Source organism: Diplotaxodon limnothrissa, linkage group LG18 (genome assembly GCF_057381915.1).
Source record: "Diplotaxodon limnothrissa isolate DT_005_m linkage group LG18, D_limnothrissa_male_GT1.1, whole genome shotgun sequence".
Lineage (NCBI taxonomy): Eukaryota > Metazoa > Chordata > Actinopteri > Cichliformes > Cichlidae > Diplotaxodon > Diplotaxodon limnothrissa.
The window spans coordinates 22341626-22363480 of record NC_140613.1 but is presented as its reverse complement, the minus strand read 5'-3'; the positions used below and the strand labels follow the sequence as shown (position 1 = coordinate 22363480).

The window sequence follows — 21855 nt, the reverse complement described above, 5'->3', positions numbered from 1 at the left end:
AAAAATTTCACATTACAAAAATGTCTTTCATCCCTCACCCCATCCATTTAAAGCCACCCGTCAAAAATATGGATTGAACAAACCAGAATTTATGGCAGATAGTGACGGAAACCAGGACTGGACAGACTACTTTCCTTTCATCAGGAATGTTGCTCCTCGGATTAGTGATAGGGTCTGTTTTCAAAGCACATGCCATGCACAAAGAGATTATCAACTGCTGTTCACTAATGCTCACGAACTTGCCTGTCCTAGGCAGAGCTCTACACGTGTCTGACGTCTGGACTAAATCTGAAAAATCTGCCTGCCATCCTCATTGTTCCTGACTGTTATCGGTCTGATATGAACATCTGCTGCATCTTACACTGTTTCTTATCAGACGGGGCCAAATGTTAACTTACTATTTCTTTGAAATCTCTCTAAAAGCCAACCCCTCACTGCTGTTAAATGTTGCACAGAGGAACAGAAAGGGAAAGTCAAGAAATGCATTGTTCTGTCCATGAAAGGCACGTTTACATGCGCTTTCATGACTCCATGCTGGTGCACGTCCTTAATGAGATGTGTTAAAACACGTCAGGTATGTTACAAAATCAACATTATTTGCCTGTACACGGTTTTGTGCCCCAGTTGGTTCCACACCTACAGACAAGTCACAGCAGTCAGTGTGAAGCACCCGTGATGGTGTCAGCGTTAGGGCTGAAAAATTCCTATTATGTGAATTATTTAAACACATATGCTTGAATTTAATTTCACTCTGATTGACATTAATTGTACATAGCGTTTTTCTGTCGGTACATTTTAAAAACTCATAAACTGTACAGGTTAAAAAAAAACACTCAGTTAAATTAAAACTTTTATGTTTACACAATTTCTTTGATTACCTTTCTTTTTATAGCAGTTATCACTAAGGAAAATCTGATCATCAAAAAAACAAACTGGCTGCTCAGTGGAGGAGGAAGGAAAAGAAAACCAAAGAAAGATCCTTAACCTGAGTTGATTTTATACTTCATAACAGAAACAGTCTTCTACCGCAAGAACTTCTTCACTGCTTCCATAATACGCAGTATTACTCTGCATGTACATGCAGTACATAAGTGGGCGAAATAAATACTAAAGTGTGTTGCATATTACTAGAAAATGCAACTGTATAAACTTTATTTTCATTCTTGAACTTGTATACAAAAACAAAGAGATTTCCTAAGATCCTCTGTCAGAGCAGACACTTTTGTTTCAGTTCTCAGAGGTTGTGGCTCTGTTTCATTACAACATCTCATTAAGAAAACATTGCTTCATTATTTACACCTGTGCTTTCCCCCTCTCGCATATCAAAATATGCCGCGATGCAGAAGAGCACAGTTGCTTTGACAATCTAATATTTCATTAATTTGCAAGGTGGTCTGCAGATGGCACCGGGGTGCAGAGGTTAGTGCGATTTCCCAACAGCAGCTGAAGCCTCCTGCTTGGCTCCTCTCTGTGTGAGTTCTCTTTGTGTCTGCACCACTTTTGTCCCATATTCCAGAGACATGCTGCTTTAATTTGGTATTTTAAATTGGCTTTAGGTGTGTGTGGTATTAGCCCTGTGAGATGGACTTAAAAATTCTAAAAAATGGTCAAACTGATTCGACTTGTTCACTCGAGTCAAAGTAAAGAAGTACTGAAAGTATACAAGAAAAAGTAGATCTTTATTTATTTGCCAAGCCATCTGAACCTCATGTCACATTAATATTAATGCAACTTAGATCCAATTCTAATGAATGCACCCAGCTTGAACATCTGTTGCGTAGAACACAAGCAGAGAAACTTAAAAAAGGAACTATTTTTGCTGTTGCCTGCATTGTAGATGGGTGACCTTCCCTTCAAAGCTAAAATAGAAAAATGAATAGACCCAGAGGTTAAAGTGGGGTTTGGCAGGTGGAGAAAAACAGTTAGAAACAGCTACAGTAATTTCCAATGTGAACAAAGCCGATTTTTTTTTATGATATTTTATTATGGTGATCTATTGTACGTGTAATCATGCATGGAAATTAGCTATCAGCTAACTCTGGTACAATGCATCAAATGGCAATACTGACAGCCCCTTTTTGAATAACATTCATTTAAAAAAGAAAGAAAGATGTTGCATGAGCTAACACGGCTGATTTTTAGCCTCCAGACAGTATAAAGCTAATATACAGGTGGAATTCAGTGAGTGAATCTAAACGTAACCTAACTCTGACCATGAACACCACAGACACTCTGCACAAGTCTCACACAATGCATAAGTGTAAACTTTGCCACAATACCTCCGCCTGTGTTAAACTGCCTGGAAATTTCATGCAGTCTTTAAAAAATAATACGTTAGTATACTTCAATTTGTTTTGCAGGATGTTTCACTGTATAAACAACATAACTTCAGCAACAAATCTTGTGTAGCTTCGATATCCGTACAAAAAAAACAACTGAAATTACTGGTTTATCAAATCTAAATGAGTAGTGCTTACGTTTAAAAAATAATCTCGTATCTTCCTCTTTTGTCTTTCTGATATCTTTCTGTATCTTGGAGTGATTTTATCTCACATTCTTTTCTCTGTCTGGGAACTACAGGAGCGAAACCTTTACTTTTAACTTCACCTTTGTACACAAACAGGTCGCGTGTTTGCCCACATTTGCTGAGCTATTAGAAAAATTACCTGCAACCTTGCTTCTTTTACATACATATATATAATTTGTTCGCATTTATTTATTTATTGTGGAAAAACGAACCCGACATTTCTGATAAAATGTAGGGAGTGAAAGTACACAGTGGCGTGTCTAGAAAATTTTTGTTGGGGGGGCCAGGTAGGGGCACAGATTTGGAGAAGGGTGGCAGATTTAATTGGCAGATAATGTTAAAAACAATTCTACCAACCGTTAACCATAATTCAATAACCCTATAAACCTAATAACCGAATGAACTTTTAACTCTTATTAGAATGAGATTTTAACCACTACGGTGCAAAGTTTTTAGATACTGCGTTGATAAAGTACAAGAGATACAATCAGTCAGTGTTTATTCAGCATTCAAGGACATCAATATTTGCATAGTATTTTTACTGACATGTAGTGCACATATGTTTTGGGCAAAAACATTTTTGAATATTAAAATACGAACATTTGTAACAAACAATTGGCAAATTAGCCAATGCCAATGCAAAACCAATGCCTGTTAAAAAAAAGAAGATAATCTTCTCACAAACTGGTGTCTGATTTTGAAACAGGAAAAAAGTGGGGAAACAACTGAAAAGACTAACATTTGAATAAAACCTGAAAGCAAGTAAATACTTTCTATGCTGCCTTATGGTAAACTGTGGTAATATTGATAAAGAACAACACTGGCTGATGATGAAATCCAGTCAGCTGGCATGGTGACACTGCCAGTATTAAGCTGCAGGGCTGGACTGGGACAGAAAATCGGGCATTTTGACTACAGACCGGCCCACCAGGTATTAAAGCCATAAAGCCTTTGAATGAAAACAAACGCTGTTGTGACAGTGATGTACACTGTCTTTTTGGTATATGTATGATTTCTATACATTTTACGTCAGATAAAAACTTTGTTCGCAAGATTCAGATAATTATTTAATAAAAGCTAGATGTTTTAAATGAGAATAAAAAAAAAAAAGTATTTCTTTGTGCCCCCCTCTCCCTGTTAATGCCCTACTTGGCACCCTGGAAACACTTTGCTAGACCCGCCCCTGCACAGTTACCAGCTGTCAGCTACCTAAAAAAGGATCCTGGGGTTATTTGTCTCTCAGAAACCGTTCATAACTTCCCTTCAACTCATTCATGTCACCTAAAAGGTAAACCTGTTTCTCCATCACCTGTTCAGCTCTGATGATTCAGTAAGGACATCTTACTGATATACAAACAGATATACAAACCGACATCATGACCAGCAGCTTTACAGCTGTGGCTCCAGCAAACGTCAGCTGATACTAGAAATTAATATTAAATAAATTCTAACAACAGCTGATCAAGCTTAAACGTGCTGCTGTTGTTTAGCGTGACATCTGCTGGTTTCCTCTTTCTGGCGCAAAGTGGGCGATAAACAAACAAGAGAGACGATCAGCTGATCATTGATCAGTTTCATGATTGAAGTAGCAATAGAAGAGGCAGCTGTAAATACAGAATAACTCCAGCTTTGTGTCTTTTTCCATCCTAGCTGAAGTCCGGGACAAACTGCGTCTCTTCTCAGCTCAATACGAAACGTGTAATATTTTCTCTGAATGAGGGACCATTCAGTGGTGTGTCTAGAAAATTTTTGTTGGGGGGGGCAGGTAGGGGCACAGATTTGGAGAAGGGTGGCAGATTTAATTGGCAGATAATGTTTAAAAAAAAAATTCTACCAACCATTAACCATAATTCAATAACCCTATAAACCTAATAACCAAATGCACTTTTAACTCTTATTAGAATGAGATTTTAACCACTACGGTGCAAAGTTTTTAGATACTGCGTTGATAAAGTACAAGAGATACAATCAGTGCTTTGTCAGTGTTTACTCAGCATTCAAGGACAGCAATATTTGCATAGTATTTTTACTGACATATAGTGCACATATGTTTTGGGCAAAAACATTTTTGAAAATTAAAATACGAACATTTGTAACAAACAATTGACAAATTAGCCAATGCCAATGCAAAACTTTGTGCCTATTAAAAAAAGAAGATAATCTTCTCACAAACTGGTGATTTTGAAACAGGAAAAAAGTGGGGAAACAACTGAAAAGACTAACATTTGAATAAAACCTGAAAGCAAGTAAATACTTTCTATGCTGCCTTATGGTAAACTTTGGTAATATTGATAAAGAACAACACTGGCTGATGATAAAATACAGTCAGCTGGCATGGTGACACTGCCAGTATTAACCTGCAGGGCTGGACTGGGACAAAAAAATTGGGCATTTTTACTACAGACCGACCCACCAGGTAGTAAAGCCATAAAGACTTTGAATGAAAACAAATGCTGTTGTGACAGTGATGTACAGTCTTGTTGGTATATGTATGATTTCTATACATTTTACGTCAGATAAAAACTTTGGTTGTAAGATTTAGATAATTATTTAATAAAAACTAGACATTTTAAATGAGAATAAGAAAGAAAAGTATTTCTTTGTGCCCACCTTTCCCTGTTAATGCCCTACCTGGCCCCCTGGCAAAACTTTGCTAGACCCGCCCCTGCACAGTTACCAGCTGTCAGCTACATAAAAAAGGATCCTGGTGTTATTTATCTCTCAGAAACAGTTGATAACTTCAACTCATTCATGTCACCTAAAAGGTAAACCTGTTTCTCCATCACCTGTTCAGCTCTGATGATTCAGTAAGGACATCTCCTGGTTTCATCTTCATGTTTCCCTCTCACCACATATCTAAACAGACATCATGACCAGCAGCTTTACAGCTGTGGCTCCAGCAAACATCAGCTGATACTAGAAATTAATATTAAATACATTCTAACAACAGCTGATCAAGCTTAAACGTGCTGCTGTTGTTTAGCGCAATATCTGCTGGTTTCCTCTTTCTGGCGCAAAGTGGGCGATAAACAAACAAGAGAGAAAAGCCGATCAGCTGATCATTGATCAGTTTCATGATTGAAGTAGCAACAGGAGAGGGAGGGGGAGAGAATGAGAGAAGAGGCAGCTGTGCAGCGTAAAGACAGAATAACTCCAGCTTTGTGTCTTTTTTCCATTCTAGCTAAAGTCCGGGACAAACTGCGTCTCTTCTCAGCTCAATACGAAACGCGTAATATTTTCTCTGAATGAGGGACCATTCCATTTTTTTAAGGAGCCGTTGGCAACTCTACTAACCTTATGAATAAAATAAAGTTCACTATCAGTAACATCATAGCACCCACCCAGCTGTATAAAAACTCCGTCAAACTGGCTAGAACGCAGTATGAGTTATTGCAACTGACAGTAAAAAGTCAGCAACATGAAAATAAACTCCACCTAAACTTAGTTTATATCTGACCCAGAGAGACTGCAGGTCATAACTTCTTACCTGAAGTTCAGTTCACCTGACACTCGGACTGGCGGCTGCTTCGGGTCTCTCCTCCTGCCTCCCCTTCCCTCATCCACCTGTTGCCTCTGTGGAAGCCCCGTCATAGCCACCACCAAACAACGGAGTTATTTCTACACATCGACCTGCATCTGGCCAATCCACCACCTCTCATTGTTCATGCCATTAAAAATAAATAAATAAATAAGTCACTGGGGATATGCCCGGTATGCCCGATGGCCAGTCCAGCTATGTTAACCTGCAACCAAATTTGCAGCTCCATACAGCAATGTTACGACTTAGATTATATCTTATAACTCATAACTCTTATGTTAGCTGCCCTCAGTAGCATACTGTCTGAAATATTCCACAGCTGCAATAATTCTTTAAGTGTTATTTTTTTCTTGGTATTCTAATTTCACCGAAGTTTACTAAACTCAACAAACTTGATATTACTTACCGGGACATTTATTCTGTCCTCATTTTCTTTCACCGAAAAATTGTTTCCTGCAGTGCCATCTTTCGCGCTTGGCTCTCCTACCTTTGCTAACGTGATGCGCATAGCGCAGAAGCGATGCTGCATTCACTTACACTCGGATATCTGAGCGTCACCGTGAAAACATAATCGGACATTTGATATTTGATTGAATTTTTATTGTTTTGCCTTTGGGGTGGCACCTGGGGTGGCCAGTCTGGTTTGGGGGGTGGCCTGTGCCCCCCCAGGCCACCCCGCTGGACACGCCATTGGGACCATTCCATTTTTTTAAGGAGCTGTTGGCAACTCTACTAACTAACCTTATGAATAAAATAAAGTTCACTATCAGTAACATCATAGCAACCGAACAGCTGTATAAACTCGTCATGCTAGCTCACGCAGTATGAGGTATTGTAACTGACTGTAAAAAGTCAGCACAACGAAAATAAACTGCACCTAAACTTGGTTTATATTTGACCCAGAGAGACTGCAGGTCATAACTTCTTACCTGAAGTTCAGTTCACCTGACACTCGGACTGGTGGCTGCCTCGGGGCTCTCCTCCTGCCTCACCTTCCCTCATCCACCTGTTGCCTCTGTGGAAGCTCCGCCATAGCCACCACCAAACAACTGAGTTATTTTTACACATCGGCCAGCATCTGGCCAATCCACCACCTCTCATTGTTCATGCCGTTACAAAAAAAAAGCTATGTTAACTAGTTAATCTTTCGCCGAAAAAATGTTTTCTGCGGTGCCGTCTTTCGTGCTTGGCTCTCCTACCTTTGCTAACATGATGCGCATAGTGCAGAAGCCGATGCTACATTCACTTACACTCGGATATCTGAGCTTCACTGTGAAACCATAATCGTACATTTGATATTTCATTAAATTTTATTGTTTTATCTTCGGGGTGGCACCTGGGGTGGCCAGTCTGGTTGGGGGGGTGGCCTGTGCCCCCCCAGGCCACCCCACTGGACACGCCATTGAAAGTACAAATTTATTATAAAATAAAACTCAAATAAATGCTAATTTCAAGAAAATTCAACTTAAATACAATATGTCTGCCTCTGGCCCCAGGACCCCCTGCACCCTAACTTGGATATGCTATTAAGAAAATTAATGGAGACGTGTAATGTCACCTGTTACGGTGGTAGAAAGGGACTTTATTTACAACTGTATAAAATGACTTTTATCAAAAAATTATTTGTCATCCTATTAGATAATGTGCAGTGAAATCAACTGTGCCATTGGAAGAACAGTGTGCAGTAACTAATGAACTAAACACAACGATATAAATTAAACACACAGCAAATGAATCATGTACATCAGGAAAAAGGCGCTAGCTTCAGCTTTTGCAGTCTTTAAATCACCTTCAGCAACAACATTCATAAATCACCCACAGTCCTGTGCTGTAAATTACTAATTAAAGTGTTGAGCTTTTTCTTTTAGACTCTTAAGGAAAAGTTAGCAAGCATCAGCAATTCTACTTTTTCATTACTTCAAGACCAAATGATTTGGTAACACTTTATAATCATGTCTTCCATTTAACTACCTGGTATAACTCCCTGGTAATTATATGTGCCTTATATTTAAAAGGTGGGTACACTGGAACAAGTCAGATTTTTACAAGAAACAAGGAAATAATTATGCAGTAAGTAAATTTAAGTTGTGCATAACTAATTTTAAGTTGTATCTAAACTGGGTATTTTACAGGAAAGGAGACACTAATTATACAAAGTAATATAGTCATTTTGAGCACTGTGTAATTTTGTGGAAAATCAAACAGTATTTCTTCATGTTACATATAGTACACTGTGCTTTTTGGGCCTTTTTGGATCATATTATGGATTTTCCTTAACTTTGCCTAAGCTGCAGGTATGTTATAGGAAAGGAGACATGACTTTCTGAAGATTATGTTTGAATCGAGTTTGAGAAAGAAAAACAAAAAAGTAAGGCCAATAACATTTTAATGTAGATAGGCCTGGAAATTTTTGCGGTATTTATACGATGGGTGGATCGACTGGATCGACTAAAAATCTTCAAATCTCTTTTCTGAAAATCGTCTGAATGCAATAATTTAAAAAGAAAGTTACCTAGGATTTTCACATTTTTCAAAATTCTCTTACCAAAAATCTTGGACAAGTTTTGGACACCTTGCACACCTTGGCCTTAAGGTTAAAGGGCAGGTTTTCAGAAAATCTTGTGAATGCAATAACTGGAGAACGTGGCGGTGTAAGATTTTCAAATTGATACCATAGGCGTATCTACTAAAATCTCAGACAAGTTTGAATCTCAGTGTCCTAAAGTTCAGAAGTCCATTTTTTGGGAAAATCCTGTAAATGTAATAACACAAAAAGTAAGCATCGTAGGATTTCAAAAGTGGTAGCACTGGCGGTTGGCAGTATCTTTTTTAAGCTACTGTCTGTACAGTGATGCAATATTTACATAAAAATATGTCATGTCACGCTATCCTCTGCTGTGTGTCCGTCATTCTTTCCATGTGATATTAATCTATGCAGGCTGAAGGTTTTGCATGACAGACAACAATGTTACTGTCATATCTAAATCTCATGACGGTTGTCTCTGCATACCTTCTCATTGTGTGTGCTGATGCGTGTGGGTCTAGAAGGTGTGTCTCTAAGTCAAAGGGTGAACATAGACAGTGCCGCCCATAGAAAGATCTTCCTATGAGGAGCAAACTCTGCATCAGTGTAGATTTTCCTCCTTCCTTCACTGATTGGTTTTGTTATGCAAAGCTCCACCTCTCACAGCTAATTGGTTAACATTAAAAGGCAGCCGTCAGGAGGCTGTCTTTGTCCTTTGTTTTTTCTCTCATCTGTGTTCACCTGGCCCTTGGTGATTTAGAGTCATTTCCAGGAAATACAAGAGAAGCAAAGCCCTGCACAGAGCCAGTAAACGTGGATTACAGACATAAAGTTATACAGTTACACTATGTATTCGAGTGTATGACTTTGTGTGTGCGTGAGCCGGAATTGTTTATGTTCCATCATGACTCTGAAAAACAGGAAATTCTCACTGGACAGCTCTGGGTGAGTGTTTATCTTATCACATTTCCTCCTTTGTGCCTAATGTACATGTTTTATCGGTTGACAGTGATATTGACTTTTTAAGCGTGCAGTGTAAAAACAAAAAGCTCTAAATACCAGCTGTAGAGTACAGTTTTTCATTGTGCTCGGGCTTTGTGGCGGCTGCTTTTGCAAAAGTAAAACCATCCTCCGGAGAGCCAAGTCAGTTGCCCGGTCTGCGAGGCAGACAGTCAGAAAGTTGGCACAGCTGGTGCTTAAAAGGCTGCTCAAGGACTTGGAAGAGAGTGTAGGAACAGCATATTATTTTCTTGTACCTTGTTAATGTTCAAGAGTGCTTTGATGGCGAACAGATCTTTCTTGTACCTGTTGATGAGCTCCATTCATCGTTGTGAAAAGTCATTCTGTGACTGATGCAAACAAAATAGCTGAAGATTGTAACATTTTCCCCATCGCCACGCAGGAGCTGGCACCCATCCATCAGGGAGAAATGCATTAATTTCTATTTTGCTGTGATTTCATTACCTTTTTGGTGTTCTATATTGATAGCGTGTGTCTGTGGGTAATATAAAAGCTGGATCATCAGTCTGACATTTATATCCTGGTCTCTTGGGACAGTATCGTGGAAGGAAGTGATATTTTTGGCACGAGAAGAAGCAGTTTTAGATCTAGTACAAAGAAAAATAAACAGAGCACGATGCTGGACGCAGTACAACTGGAGGGCCAACTAAATCACAGCCTTGACTCCAACATGGCCCTGAGGTAGAGTCTTCCTTCATCACTACACAGGGTTGGGGGGGTATTTACTAAGTATTGGATGGTTTAAAATGTTAAAGCTGCACAGACTGTCAGATATCTCCCTGAAAACATCCTTATCTCATTTGTGTTACTATTGTGCCTTTGTGTCATCAGAGAGCAGACCATAGCAGAGGAGAATCTTCAGCGATCAGATGATCACGTAAGCCTGCTTCCCTTTACCCTGCTCCTTCTTGTTCCCTTTTATTCACAGCACAGGAACTGAGGCGGCCATGAATCATGTTTTCACAGTGGCAATGCATTATGTTCCAACATGAAAGCAATGTGACAAAGTGAATGCAAGAAACCTACCTGAATATGACGCTCTACTTGGATTTAAGGGGCTTTGTGGTTACCTTTAGGTTGTTATTTATCTTCTTGCTTCAGGGCTGAGTTTCAAGCTATTTTCTCGTAGCATTTTCGGACATCCCAGATGGGAAAGCTTTACAATGTAACATCAGATACACATGGTTATCAACTACATGAATGAGGAAGTAGACAATTTAGAGCCACGAGTGATCTAAACTAGAGTTCAATGCAGGCTGGTTATTGGCCATTTACCAGGTATTCAGAGACAAAGCAAATTCTAACTGCTGGAGGGTTTAAATAAGTAAATGTTTGATGACAAGCTTGGCAGCTCAAAAGTTTGTATACTGATGCTGAGTGCAGGTCTCGAAGTCAGTTAACAAACCTGATTCTTCTTCTTCTGTATCTGAAACAAGTCTGAATGAAAACCTTTTGTTTCTTTATTCCCTGCAGTACTTCAAGCACAATAAAAGCTTCAACAAGCTGTTTCCAGAGATTCCTGTGTGGGACAGCCTGGCACACGGTGAGCTGAGCTGAGGTCCAGAGGTTGTAACTCATTTGCGAATATTGATTATGGAAATGGCTTCGCAGAGTGTCCCCGATGTCTTTGCTGCCAGATGAAGTGCCACTTAATGCTTTGTTTTCCAAGCGGTCTGGGGTGACTGCACGGCCGAAACGCTTCAGTAAATGTTTCAGCAGTCATGGCTCTGGTGTTGTGTGGGTATCACCTTAGAAACAGTGACCTAATGCCTTCGAACTGTGTGTATCTGTTGCAGCTTTCACGTGTTCCCTGCAGAAGGAAGTGCTGTATCACGGAAAACTCTTTGTTTCTCAGAACCATGTGTGTTTCTACTCATCTGTGCTGCTCAAAGACACCAAGGTAACTCAAACTTACGCCACACACTGAAATGTGATGGCAGGAGCTGCAGTACTTGGACTTTCCCAGCTGCAAAATTACAATCAAAGGGAGATCATTTGGATTTTCTAGATAAAGATACAGAGGAGCAGTCAGCATTACAAGTCCAAATCCTGGTATTTCACTTGGATTTTTAGCATTTATCATACCTGAAGAGAGAACGACACAGCAACTTGCTCTGGGGTTTGTTTCTGCTTGTTTCACTTTGTGAACGTTTGGCATGTCATTTTACTGTAATGAGCTCTGTAAGTTTCTAAAGAAAACCACACTCATTACCATTCATACATTGCAGGTGGTGATTCCTGTTTCCAGCATAAAGGATGTGAAGAAACATGGCTCAGCCCTGTCTATGCTTTCTATACAGACTGCTGAAGAGAAGGTCAGCACACACCTTTAAAAGTAGCAGTTGAGTCTTTGCATTACAGATGTAAAGTGTAGTTCTGCGGTTAAGTATTTAAATCAAAAGCTATCAGAAACTTAAGTTGCTCTCTAATAAGCTGGCTGCTTTGGTGCTCAGTATCACGGGGAACCCTGTCAGGGTTTCTGGCCTCAATGACGAAGTTTACATCTAAAGGGAATTATAGTTGTGAAAGCAGAAACCTTTCTTTATTGTTGAACTTCTTACCTACAACTCAAAGAACTCCATCCAGCACTTTTCTTCCACTTATCCTTATCAGGGTCGCCCAGCTACCACAGGGCGAGAGGCGGGGTACACCTCAAACAGGTCGCCAGTTTATCGCAGGGCCTCAAAAAACTGAAAACATAATTTTTTAACTGGATACTTTTGAGTTCAGCTAAGTTGATTCGTGTAAGCATGGATGATCGGGAGGTTTTGGTTACCTCCACCACACAGGTTATGCTTGTGTTAGCATTTTGCATGCGTGCATGTCATTCTGTCTGTAAACACGATAGCTCAAAAAATTCTGAATTAATTCTGATCAAACTCTGTAGAGGTGTAGACTGAGGTCATGCTAACAGTCATTTAAAATTTGGCTTACATCCACCAAGGACATAATTTTATTATGACTTTCTTACGTACATTAGAATAACAGGTTATAACCGTTTAAATACAAAACTTTTTTCACTTTATATTTGGTAATTAATGGGTAATTTTTTTTTACTAAACAATAAAACAAATATTACACATGTAGTGTTTCCAAATAAATAAAAAAAACAATGAAAATAATTAAAATAGGTTGAAACAGGCCAATTAACAGAAGTCTGCACTACAAAATTCTTAAAGTATGTTTAAAAAGAACAAAGAAAACAAGATGAATGTACAGAAAAATCTATATTATTCCCTTAGAAGTAAACGCTGCTCAGTGAGTGAGCTGCCTTGGTGGACATTTGTTTTCTCAGACTGCTTGTTGTGTAGTTTTTACCTTTTATAATGTGTATTATGTGTTCCTTAATATGTGTTTTACTTTGTCTACTGTGTACGCGCAAAATTCATTTAGAAACCAGCAGCACAATGTAGCATCTGGTAGCATTCATTTATTTACAAATGACGAGATCTCCAAAAATAAGTGTTCATTCTTGACTTGACACAAATGTACCGGTTGGTTTAGCAGCTGGTAAAAGGAAATGATGGACAGTGTGTTAACTGTGATCGGGCCTCCTGCAGTGAGCCTGACAGCTTGTCGAGCTAACATTGCAGATTAACTTTCCGGGGAAACACTGAGATTTAAGCCTTTCCTCTGCTTGTTTGTTTTCTCTCCCTCAGTACTCATTTATGTCTTTGAGAAACCGTGAGAAGTGTTACAAACTCCTCCAAAGTGTGTGCTCATATGCGCAGGTACTGCTGCTGCTCCCCGGACACACATGCAGGTGCAGGCATCATTTCTCAGGCTAACACGAGCTGTTGTTTTTTTCTGAACTTGTTTTTCATTTGTTTCGAACAGGCGGAGGCTGTAAACAGCAGCCCTCATCTGGCCGTTGCAGAGAACGAAGCTCACAATCCGGTAGGTTTGACGCTCAGCAGCTGCAGGAATCTTGTAGCAGCTTAGCGACTATCTTGCCATACTGCGTAGTGATAAATTATCTTATGGCATCTCTCTCTTTGTCAGCAATTCTCCAGTTTTTCCAGTTTGGACGACCGTGTAGATTTTCCGAGCAGTGACTCTCTTGATACCAGCTTTCTTCAGACGTCCAGTGAAGGTAAAGGAAAGACACTAAAGAGCACTGATGGGTGATCATCACCGCTTAATGGTTTTGACTTTAACTGTTAAAGTTCACTTTTCTATTTGAAAAAATTACATTAAGGGGTTTAATTGCTGAGCTTACTTGTCTTAATGTCTTTTCAGGCCCCAGCACAGCCAACTCCACTCGTCAAAACAGCATAATAGGTGAAGAAGACAGCGGTGTGTATTCAAATACAAACACACACATGTTGCGGCCATACAGAGTCGTGTGATTGTAGAACAAGTATTAATTTTTTTTATTTGTTTTTTTGGTCTATGTCAGCTGGACTGTGGATTTGGAGGTTCATTGCACAACTGCCAGAACTTAAGACTCTCAGTGTTGTCTTCCACATCTACATGGTGCTGTGAGTATAGTTTTCAGATTCATAGATAAATACTGCTTGAAATCTGTAGTGAGCAGTTTCTTTGTAGAAGGAAGAAAACATGATGTACCATTAGGGTCATCTCAACAGTAACGATGTGGAAGGAGATTAGAAATTTAAAGACGGCGCCTTCACCCAGCTTCTGTGTTATAGACCAGCTATGTGGAAGGCAGATTGTGGACCTGAACGCAGGACTCAGGGAAACAGGAATAAATTAAAAAATCGGCTTTATCGCTGGTAATACACAAGAGTGCAAAAAGATCTTTAGGGACAACACAGGGTAAGGAAACACAACATCCAGGGACTCCGACCAGAGTTATTATAAGTTCACATTTTCTAATTAGCTTTTATTTTTCTTTGATTTTGACTTTTTGTTTTTATTTCAGTTTAGTTTCCAGCGTAGATTTTCACCTTTCAGTTATTTCTTTTATTCTTTTTAAATGTTTACCCTTAGTGTAGTTTTTATCCATTTCAGTCTTAGTTTTATCTTGTATGAGTGACATATGTCAGAGGCGAGATTTAGGAAAATCAGTGTAGGTATTACAATAAAGACACGGAACGTTTTAAAAGCAATTCCCTCACGGTCTTGTCTCAATAAAGGCATCAATCAACGTCTCATCAGGAAAGCCGTATTAAAATTTTTACCGAACTAACAGATAATAAAACCCAGGATATTTCCTCTATATTTAGTTAACTATAATAATGAGGGGAGCGGAAACAGGTGGGAGGGCAGCTGAAACTAATCAACAAAACAAGACAAAGGAAGTAAAACGTGAAACATGACACAGAGAAATAAGATGAGCAAAATACAACAGGAAACAAGAGGAAACAAGAAACGTACTAACATTAGCAGCCTCAACGACTACCGACCAGTTGCTCTAACACCTGTTATAATGAAGTGCTTTGAGAAACTGGTCCGACGTCACATCATGTCCTGCCTGCCACCCACACTCGACCCGCTCCAGTTTGCATACAGAGCTAACAGATCAACTGAAGATGCCATTGCTACAACGCTCCACACCACCATCTCTCACCTGGAAGTGCAGGGCCGTTACGCCAGGCTGCTCTTTGTTGACTTTAGCTCTGCTTTCAATACGATACTCCCGGACAGACTAATAGATAAACTGCTGGAAATTGGACTTCCTTCCACCACCTGCCGCTGGATCAGAGACTTCCTCTCAGACCGTGTACAGAGAGTTAGAGTGGGGCCTCATCTTTCCTCAGCCCTCAGCCTCAACACCGGCTCTCCACAAGGCTGTGTACTGAGTCCCCTACTGTACACTCTGTACACACATGACTGTGTTAGTTCCCACCCAGACAACACAGTCATCAAGTTTGCAGATGATACCACTGTGGTGGGGCTCATCTCAGGGGGAGATGAGACTGCATACAGAGCTGAAGTTCAGAGGCTGTCAGATTGGTGTGCAGACAACAACCTGGACCTCAATACCACCAAAACAAAAGAACTGGTAGTTGACTTCAGAAGGAGGAAGTCCGAGCTGCAGCCTGTCAGCATCAACGGGGAGTGCGTGGAAAGGGTCTCCAGTTTCAAGTTTCTGGGTGTGCACATAGACACAGACCTCCAATGGAGCTCTAACACCTCTGCGGTCTTAAAGAAGGCCCAACAGCGTCTCCACTTTCTGAGAATCCTCAGAAAAATGGACCTGAAGAAGGAGCTGCTGACCGTCTTCTACCGCTGCTCCATTGAAAGTGTGCTGACATATTGCATCGGTGTGTGGTTCTCCAGCTGCACCACAGCACACAGAAAGGCACTCCAGAGGGTCATCAACATGGCCCAAAAAATCATTGGACATCCTCTTCCCTCCCTGAAGGACCTGTACAGCACTCGCTGTCTCAAGAGGGCACGCAGCATCCTACGGGACTGCACACACCCAGGACACCGGGTGTTTAAGCTGCTGCCGTCTGGCAGGAGGTTCAGGCTGCTGATGTCCCGAACAAATAGACTCAAGGACAGCTTTTACAACAGGGCAATAGCCCTGATCAATGTAAATAGCTGACCTGACTGGATACCTCCCTGGACTTTTTAGGGGGAGGTAACAATGTTTAAAACGATAACAATAATATTTATACTTATAACAAGGTGCAATAATAATTAATGTGCAATAATAACAGTGTGCAATACACATACACTTATTCTTCTTTTTTATACTAAGTTAATATACTGTGTTGTGTTGTTTGTTACGTTGTGATGTGTCATATCGTGTCGTGTTGTGTTATATGTAGTGCCGACGTAGGACAGTTTTTCCAATTTCATTGTACTACTGTACTATGTATGACTGTGCAATGACAATAAAGAGTTATCTTATCTTATCTTAAGAGACAAAACTGTACAGGGAGATCAGATTAAAGTGAAACAAAAAGACAAACATACAGACAAGACTGAAGGAACATGATGGGAACACAAAAAAGGAACTAATTAGTCCGAGGTCATCTAGGTCATCTAGGTCATCTAGGTCATCTAGGTTAACTAGGAACTAAAGGGAAAAGTTTGCTTGATGCATGCTCAATCATCCAGGTAAGGAAATCCAAAAAAAGTTGATTCTGTTCATCTGGACGTAACATTTTTGGTGGGAGAAACATTTCGTCGCTCATCCAAGTGACTTCTGTACTCTCAGCAGGTTTCCCCAATCTTATAAACAGTACATTTGCACAATGACTGAAACTAGCACCACTGAAGGAACATTAGGCTGTGAGGTCAGCTTCTTGATCATTAATATGCAAATTGTCATGACCACTGATCAGCAACCACTGCTCAAGGTCTTTGATCAGTGGTTGGGGTTGGGGAAACCTGCAGTCAGCAGAGACTGTAGACGTCACTTGGATGAGTGATGAAACGTTTCTCCCACTGAAAACGTTACGTCCAGATAAACAGAATCAACTTTCAGGGGGTAAAAGCAGGAAACTATAAATAATTAAACATGAATCACTTCTCAAATCAGAAGAAATCACATAAAAACACAAAACCCAGGGTCCATGACAACACGATTCTAGTCACAGCTGTGAGTTTGACTGAAACTGACTGTACATCCTAAAACACTGAAGGTTTGAAGGGAAAAAAGGACCATGAGCTATTGCTTTATGTAGAATTTTTCAGCAGACCAAAATTCATATTTTTGAGGTATAAAACTGCAAAAGCACTCACACATCTACTGGATCTTGGCATGCTTTTTTTTCTCATACTGATTTACTGGAATGGCTGCAAACTCTCCAGGAAAGACAAATATCTAAACCTTGGTTGTGGAAATGTTATCAAGGCTGCACACAGATCCAAGTCTCTGATATCCTGCTGTTAGTCCTGTACAACATGTACTCATCCTAGACTCTCAGGCTGTAGTTCTTCCTGCACAACACACATTCAAGACTTTACTGTGGGTGTTTGTAGGCTGGTGTTGCTCCTGTTGGTGTCCGGATACATCGGGCTAAGGATTTTAGCGCTGCAGGAGCAGCTGAACTCTTTGGGAGCTTTGACTGACTGGTCTTCACATCACAGAGAGTGAGTTGACACATGCACGCAAAGGGGAAGCCACAAAAAGAAATCTGTTGAGGAAGGGGGGGGGGGTGTCTCAAACCGGTTTTTGGAGACTTTTTTTTTGGAGACCAGTTTTACTGGTTCTTAACAATGACACAAGGAAAAGAATAGGCTTCCAAGGAGAATCACACCCACTCGGGATTATGCATTTTAAACTGTAGGCAGTGAAATGATGCTTTGCAACAGGCTGGAAAATACGCCTGAATCTCATTGTAGTTAAATTGTTTTAGTAATGGGAATGGATGTAATAAGTTACATGGGCAAAATACTCAAAATGTATCGATACTGTCCTCTAGTTTTAGAGGAAAATATTCAGCTTTTTTATTTTTGCTCTGATTTTGTGAGGCTGTGTTTAGATGTCGATTTGTTCATGGAAAACATGTCATTACGCCGTACGAGGCATAATTAGATGCTGAGCTACCTCGCATTTTAAGTTCAAATTATCTCCACTTTAACCGGCTTGCATCTATAATTAGAGTCAACCTGAAGCAGTTAAAGACTTTGTTTTTACATTTTCAGTATTTTTTTATTACATACCATTTCAAGCACATGGGAGTTTCATTTGCATTTTCATATAGTAAGATTGCCACTTTACTTTATTAAAAGATTAGTACATGCCCCACCACTGCTCTCTGTCTCATGCTTGCTCCTTGTTTTATTTTAACCAGGTACCAGGAAACATAGCTGTTGGCTGAGATCTTTGACTGCTATGATCCTTTTTGTACATACTGTACCATTGTTCTGCTGTTGTTTGTCCAAAGAAATGTTCAGTATTGCACACAAACTGAGTAGACATGGAGCTCCTGTGGTAGCGATGTTCTACAGAGGGCGGAGGTCAGCGTTGGTGTGTCTGAATCGAGGCCACATGTGGTGAACGACGTGGATGACCGATGGAGGACAATATTTTCTGTTAGGAGCACATTGATTCTCTGCTGACTGATCAGAAAGTGAGGGGAGGCTCTCCTGCATGGAGCCATATGGAGGCAGTCTGCTGAAGCCATGTTTATTTGCTGGCTGATAAACGGCTGAGCTCAGCTAGCAGTAGTTGGCTGTCCTTTTTCTTTTTTTCTTTTTTTTTTCCTGGAATCAACACAATCTGCAACATTGACAACAAACTGAAGATGAAGAAGAGTATAAATGAAGCAATTTGTTACTTGATTTAAATTGATGTTAAAGAATTAATTTAGGGCCCCATATTGCGCTCATGAACTGCTGGAATCCGTAGGCATGCTTTAGAAGAAGGCTGGTAATGACAAGAATTAGCCAGCAGAGGGCAGTCGCTTCCATTAAACGCAGACGAGAGATGAGATTTGTTTCAGTTGCACTCACTGCACTTTCACACCGACTTGAGGCTCTGATATTTAAACACAGTCAGTGAGTGGTTCATTAGTCCCATCATTAAACTTATTTCATACAGGGCTTGTGCACATTTTGGCCAGTGTTTTCCTTGACTGCTCCATGACTCATGCCCAACCCTTCATAAATTGTATGTAGTAAACAGTACTGTGCAAAAGTCTCCAACCACCTTTTGTTTCTTTCTATTTTGGCAGGAAAATGGAAAGTTTATGCAATTTATTTGAATTTGCTAATATAAATGGAAAGGCAACGACAGAATTCTAACAAGGGTTAAAATCAATATTTGTTATGATCACCTTTATTCTTCAACACAGGCAGCTTTCTTGTAATTAATTTAAGTAGTCTTCAGGAATAGTTCTCCAGGCTTCTTGAAGGACATTCAAAGCTCTTCTTTGGATATTGGCTGCCTTGTGTTTTGTTCTGTCAAGATGTTCCTGCACTGCTTCAATAATGTTGAGGCCAATCCATGACTGATAGTGTTTCATTGTTAGTTTTTCTGTACAGGTTTGCTTTTCCTGCAATGGTAGTGTGTTTGGGATCATTGTCGGGCTGAAAAACGATGCTGTAGCAATCAGACACTTTCTAAAATGCATTTTTCTGCATGTAATTTGCCATAACTCAGCCTTTTCTCCATTTCTCTTCATTAAGAACAGCTTCTTGACAGCCATCCTTCCACTGAGACCATTTCTGATCAGGTCCAGGTCAGCTCTCTGCTGTTTATTAAGGGCAGAGTTTCAACTGCTCATCAATAGTTTTTTTTTTAGGCCTGACACTTGTCAGTTTCCTACAAATCTTTAAAAGCACACTGCACACCATGCAGAGATATGCTGTGATTTTTGGCTAATAGTTCTTTGAGAATCACCTTGTACCCCCCAAAAAACTATTTTATGCTAGTTAAACTGTGTTATTGTTGGCATTTTCTTAGAGATAAGAACAAATTGAAAATGGCCAGGGACAAGGGCCAGACTGAAAACGTCCAAAGACTTTGAGAAAGCCTGGAGAATTATTTCTCAAGAAAAGGTTCAATGAGAGTCTGACTGCTTGGAAGCAAAATATAAAGAACTGAGGGACAGCTCGAGACTCTTGCGCAGTACCTTATATGTGTCAAACTATATTTAGGTACATAAGTTTTAGATAAAGTGCAAATGCAATATAAATTATATTACATGCTATTTTTATTTAAAGCTCTACATGTCTTTCAAATCTTTATGTCAATATGTACTGTAATTTTTCAAACGCTGCCTCTCAGGTCTTGTACTCCAACCTATTAACTTATTGACTTTGGAAAAATGCAATGACTGTCTAAAATCAACCCTACCAATTGTATCTTTTTGTAAATAAGTGATTTTATTTTGTTGTCCATAAAAAGGTCAAGATTCAGTCCCATGAATTAATTTCATTACATCATATTCTCAGTTCAAAAAAAGCAACATAAAATTACAAATCATAATACAAAGAATAGAATAGGTAAGTACAGTAACCATATAAACAGTCCACTAATATTATCTAGCCCCACCCGCCCGCCCGCCTGCCACTGCCCCACTCTAGCACAAAACTCAACAACACATCAGTTAGTATCAGCGATAAAAAAATTCAAATGTCCCATTTTTTTTTTCATTTTTAAAAAGCGCTTCAATGTTTCAATGCCGTGAGTTCAGCTTTACCCTCCCGCAGACTACACGATAGATAATGAACCACCCCCTCATTTGCTCCGCAAAACACAACAGACATGCATACAGTTTCGGTTTTTTCCCCACTGTTACCCCCGCCCCACCCCACCCGCGAACCCCCACCACATCAATAAACATTCAAGGCCAGAGGATACAATGTACATCAACTATAGTGGTGCATCAATAAAACGGTAGGTTTCCACACAGTTTCTTTGACCCCATGAGTGAGATGTGGATACAGAGGATTCCCTGATAACTCGACCTGTCAACGAAAAACTCAAAGACACTGTTTACTTCTAGAGAGAGAGAGAGGAAATAAATAACTCTCAAATTCATCCGACAGTTCAGATCCCTGGTTCGAGAAGGTAGCAGTTTTCCGTTATTCAAATATCAGACAGAAAAAAAAAAAAAAAAAAAAAGCCACAAGATGAAACCGGGAATATTCCCCAGTTTAAAAACAATTAACAGGAAGTTGAGTGGTGTTCAGTAATTCTGCTCCGCTGCTTACCAAGCCCCACTGGTACTCCCAAAATGAAGTAATCAGATCAGTGCTAGTTCAGTAAATGTTCCCTTTGACAAAACGCAGCTGCTATCACTGACACCGGCGGGTCTGCTGTGCAGTAGGCACCTTCTCATGCTTTTTTTCAGGGCCTGTTAGTCCAAACAGGACTCTTGTATCTTTGATGCTGGCCTTTAGAACACACTCTATAGTAATGAAGAAGACACAGAAACTTACATTTTATACCCTTATTACACTTTGGATACTTTGTACAATAGTGCTGAACTTAAGACCTGCTTTCGTCATGCTTGATCTGATATATATAAATGTGTAAATATACTGTATGAGACAGTATGTGTGTGTGTGCGGGTGTGTGTATGTGTGTGATGATGTGCAAAGGTGTGTGTATGTGTGTGTGTGTCTGTGTGTGTGGTGGAACCTGCACCACACCAACAGTGAGAGGCTCAAATATGGCTTGTGTCACACATGAAGCGTGCTGCCACCCATAAAAGAGCTCCTGTACATTTAGGGCCACGGAGGTTAAACCAGAGCTAGTAGACATGATCTCCCTTCACGGCAACCTGATCCGAATCGCACTGTTAGCCTTTACCATTAACATGCGTGGTTCTGAAACAACCCATGGCCCATTCTAAAACAAACACATTACAATCA

At 40.0% G+C, this 21855-nt stretch overlaps 1 protein-coding gene across 1 annotated transcript; it reads left to right on the top strand.

The window, feature by feature from the left end:
• The first annotated feature begins 9475 nt into the window (after nucleotides 1-9475).
• LOC146613590 (GRAM domain-containing protein 2A-like) lies at nucleotides 9476-17626 on the top strand. Its single transcript, XM_085378640.1, has 12 exons — nucleotides 9476-9534; nucleotides 10147-10289; nucleotides 10431-10505; nucleotides 11087-11152; nucleotides 11406-11509; nucleotides 11838-11924; nucleotides 13269-13340; nucleotides 13447-13506; nucleotides 13612-13702; nucleotides 13849-13905; nucleotides 14009-14090; nucleotides 17512-17626. Exons 1-12 carry the CDS (start codon nucleotides 9494-9496, stop codon nucleotides 17624-17626), a joined length of 993 nt encoding a protein of 330 aa, XP_085234766.1. The 5' UTR covers nucleotides 9476-9493.
• Nucleotides 17627-21855: the final 4229 nt, after the last annotated feature.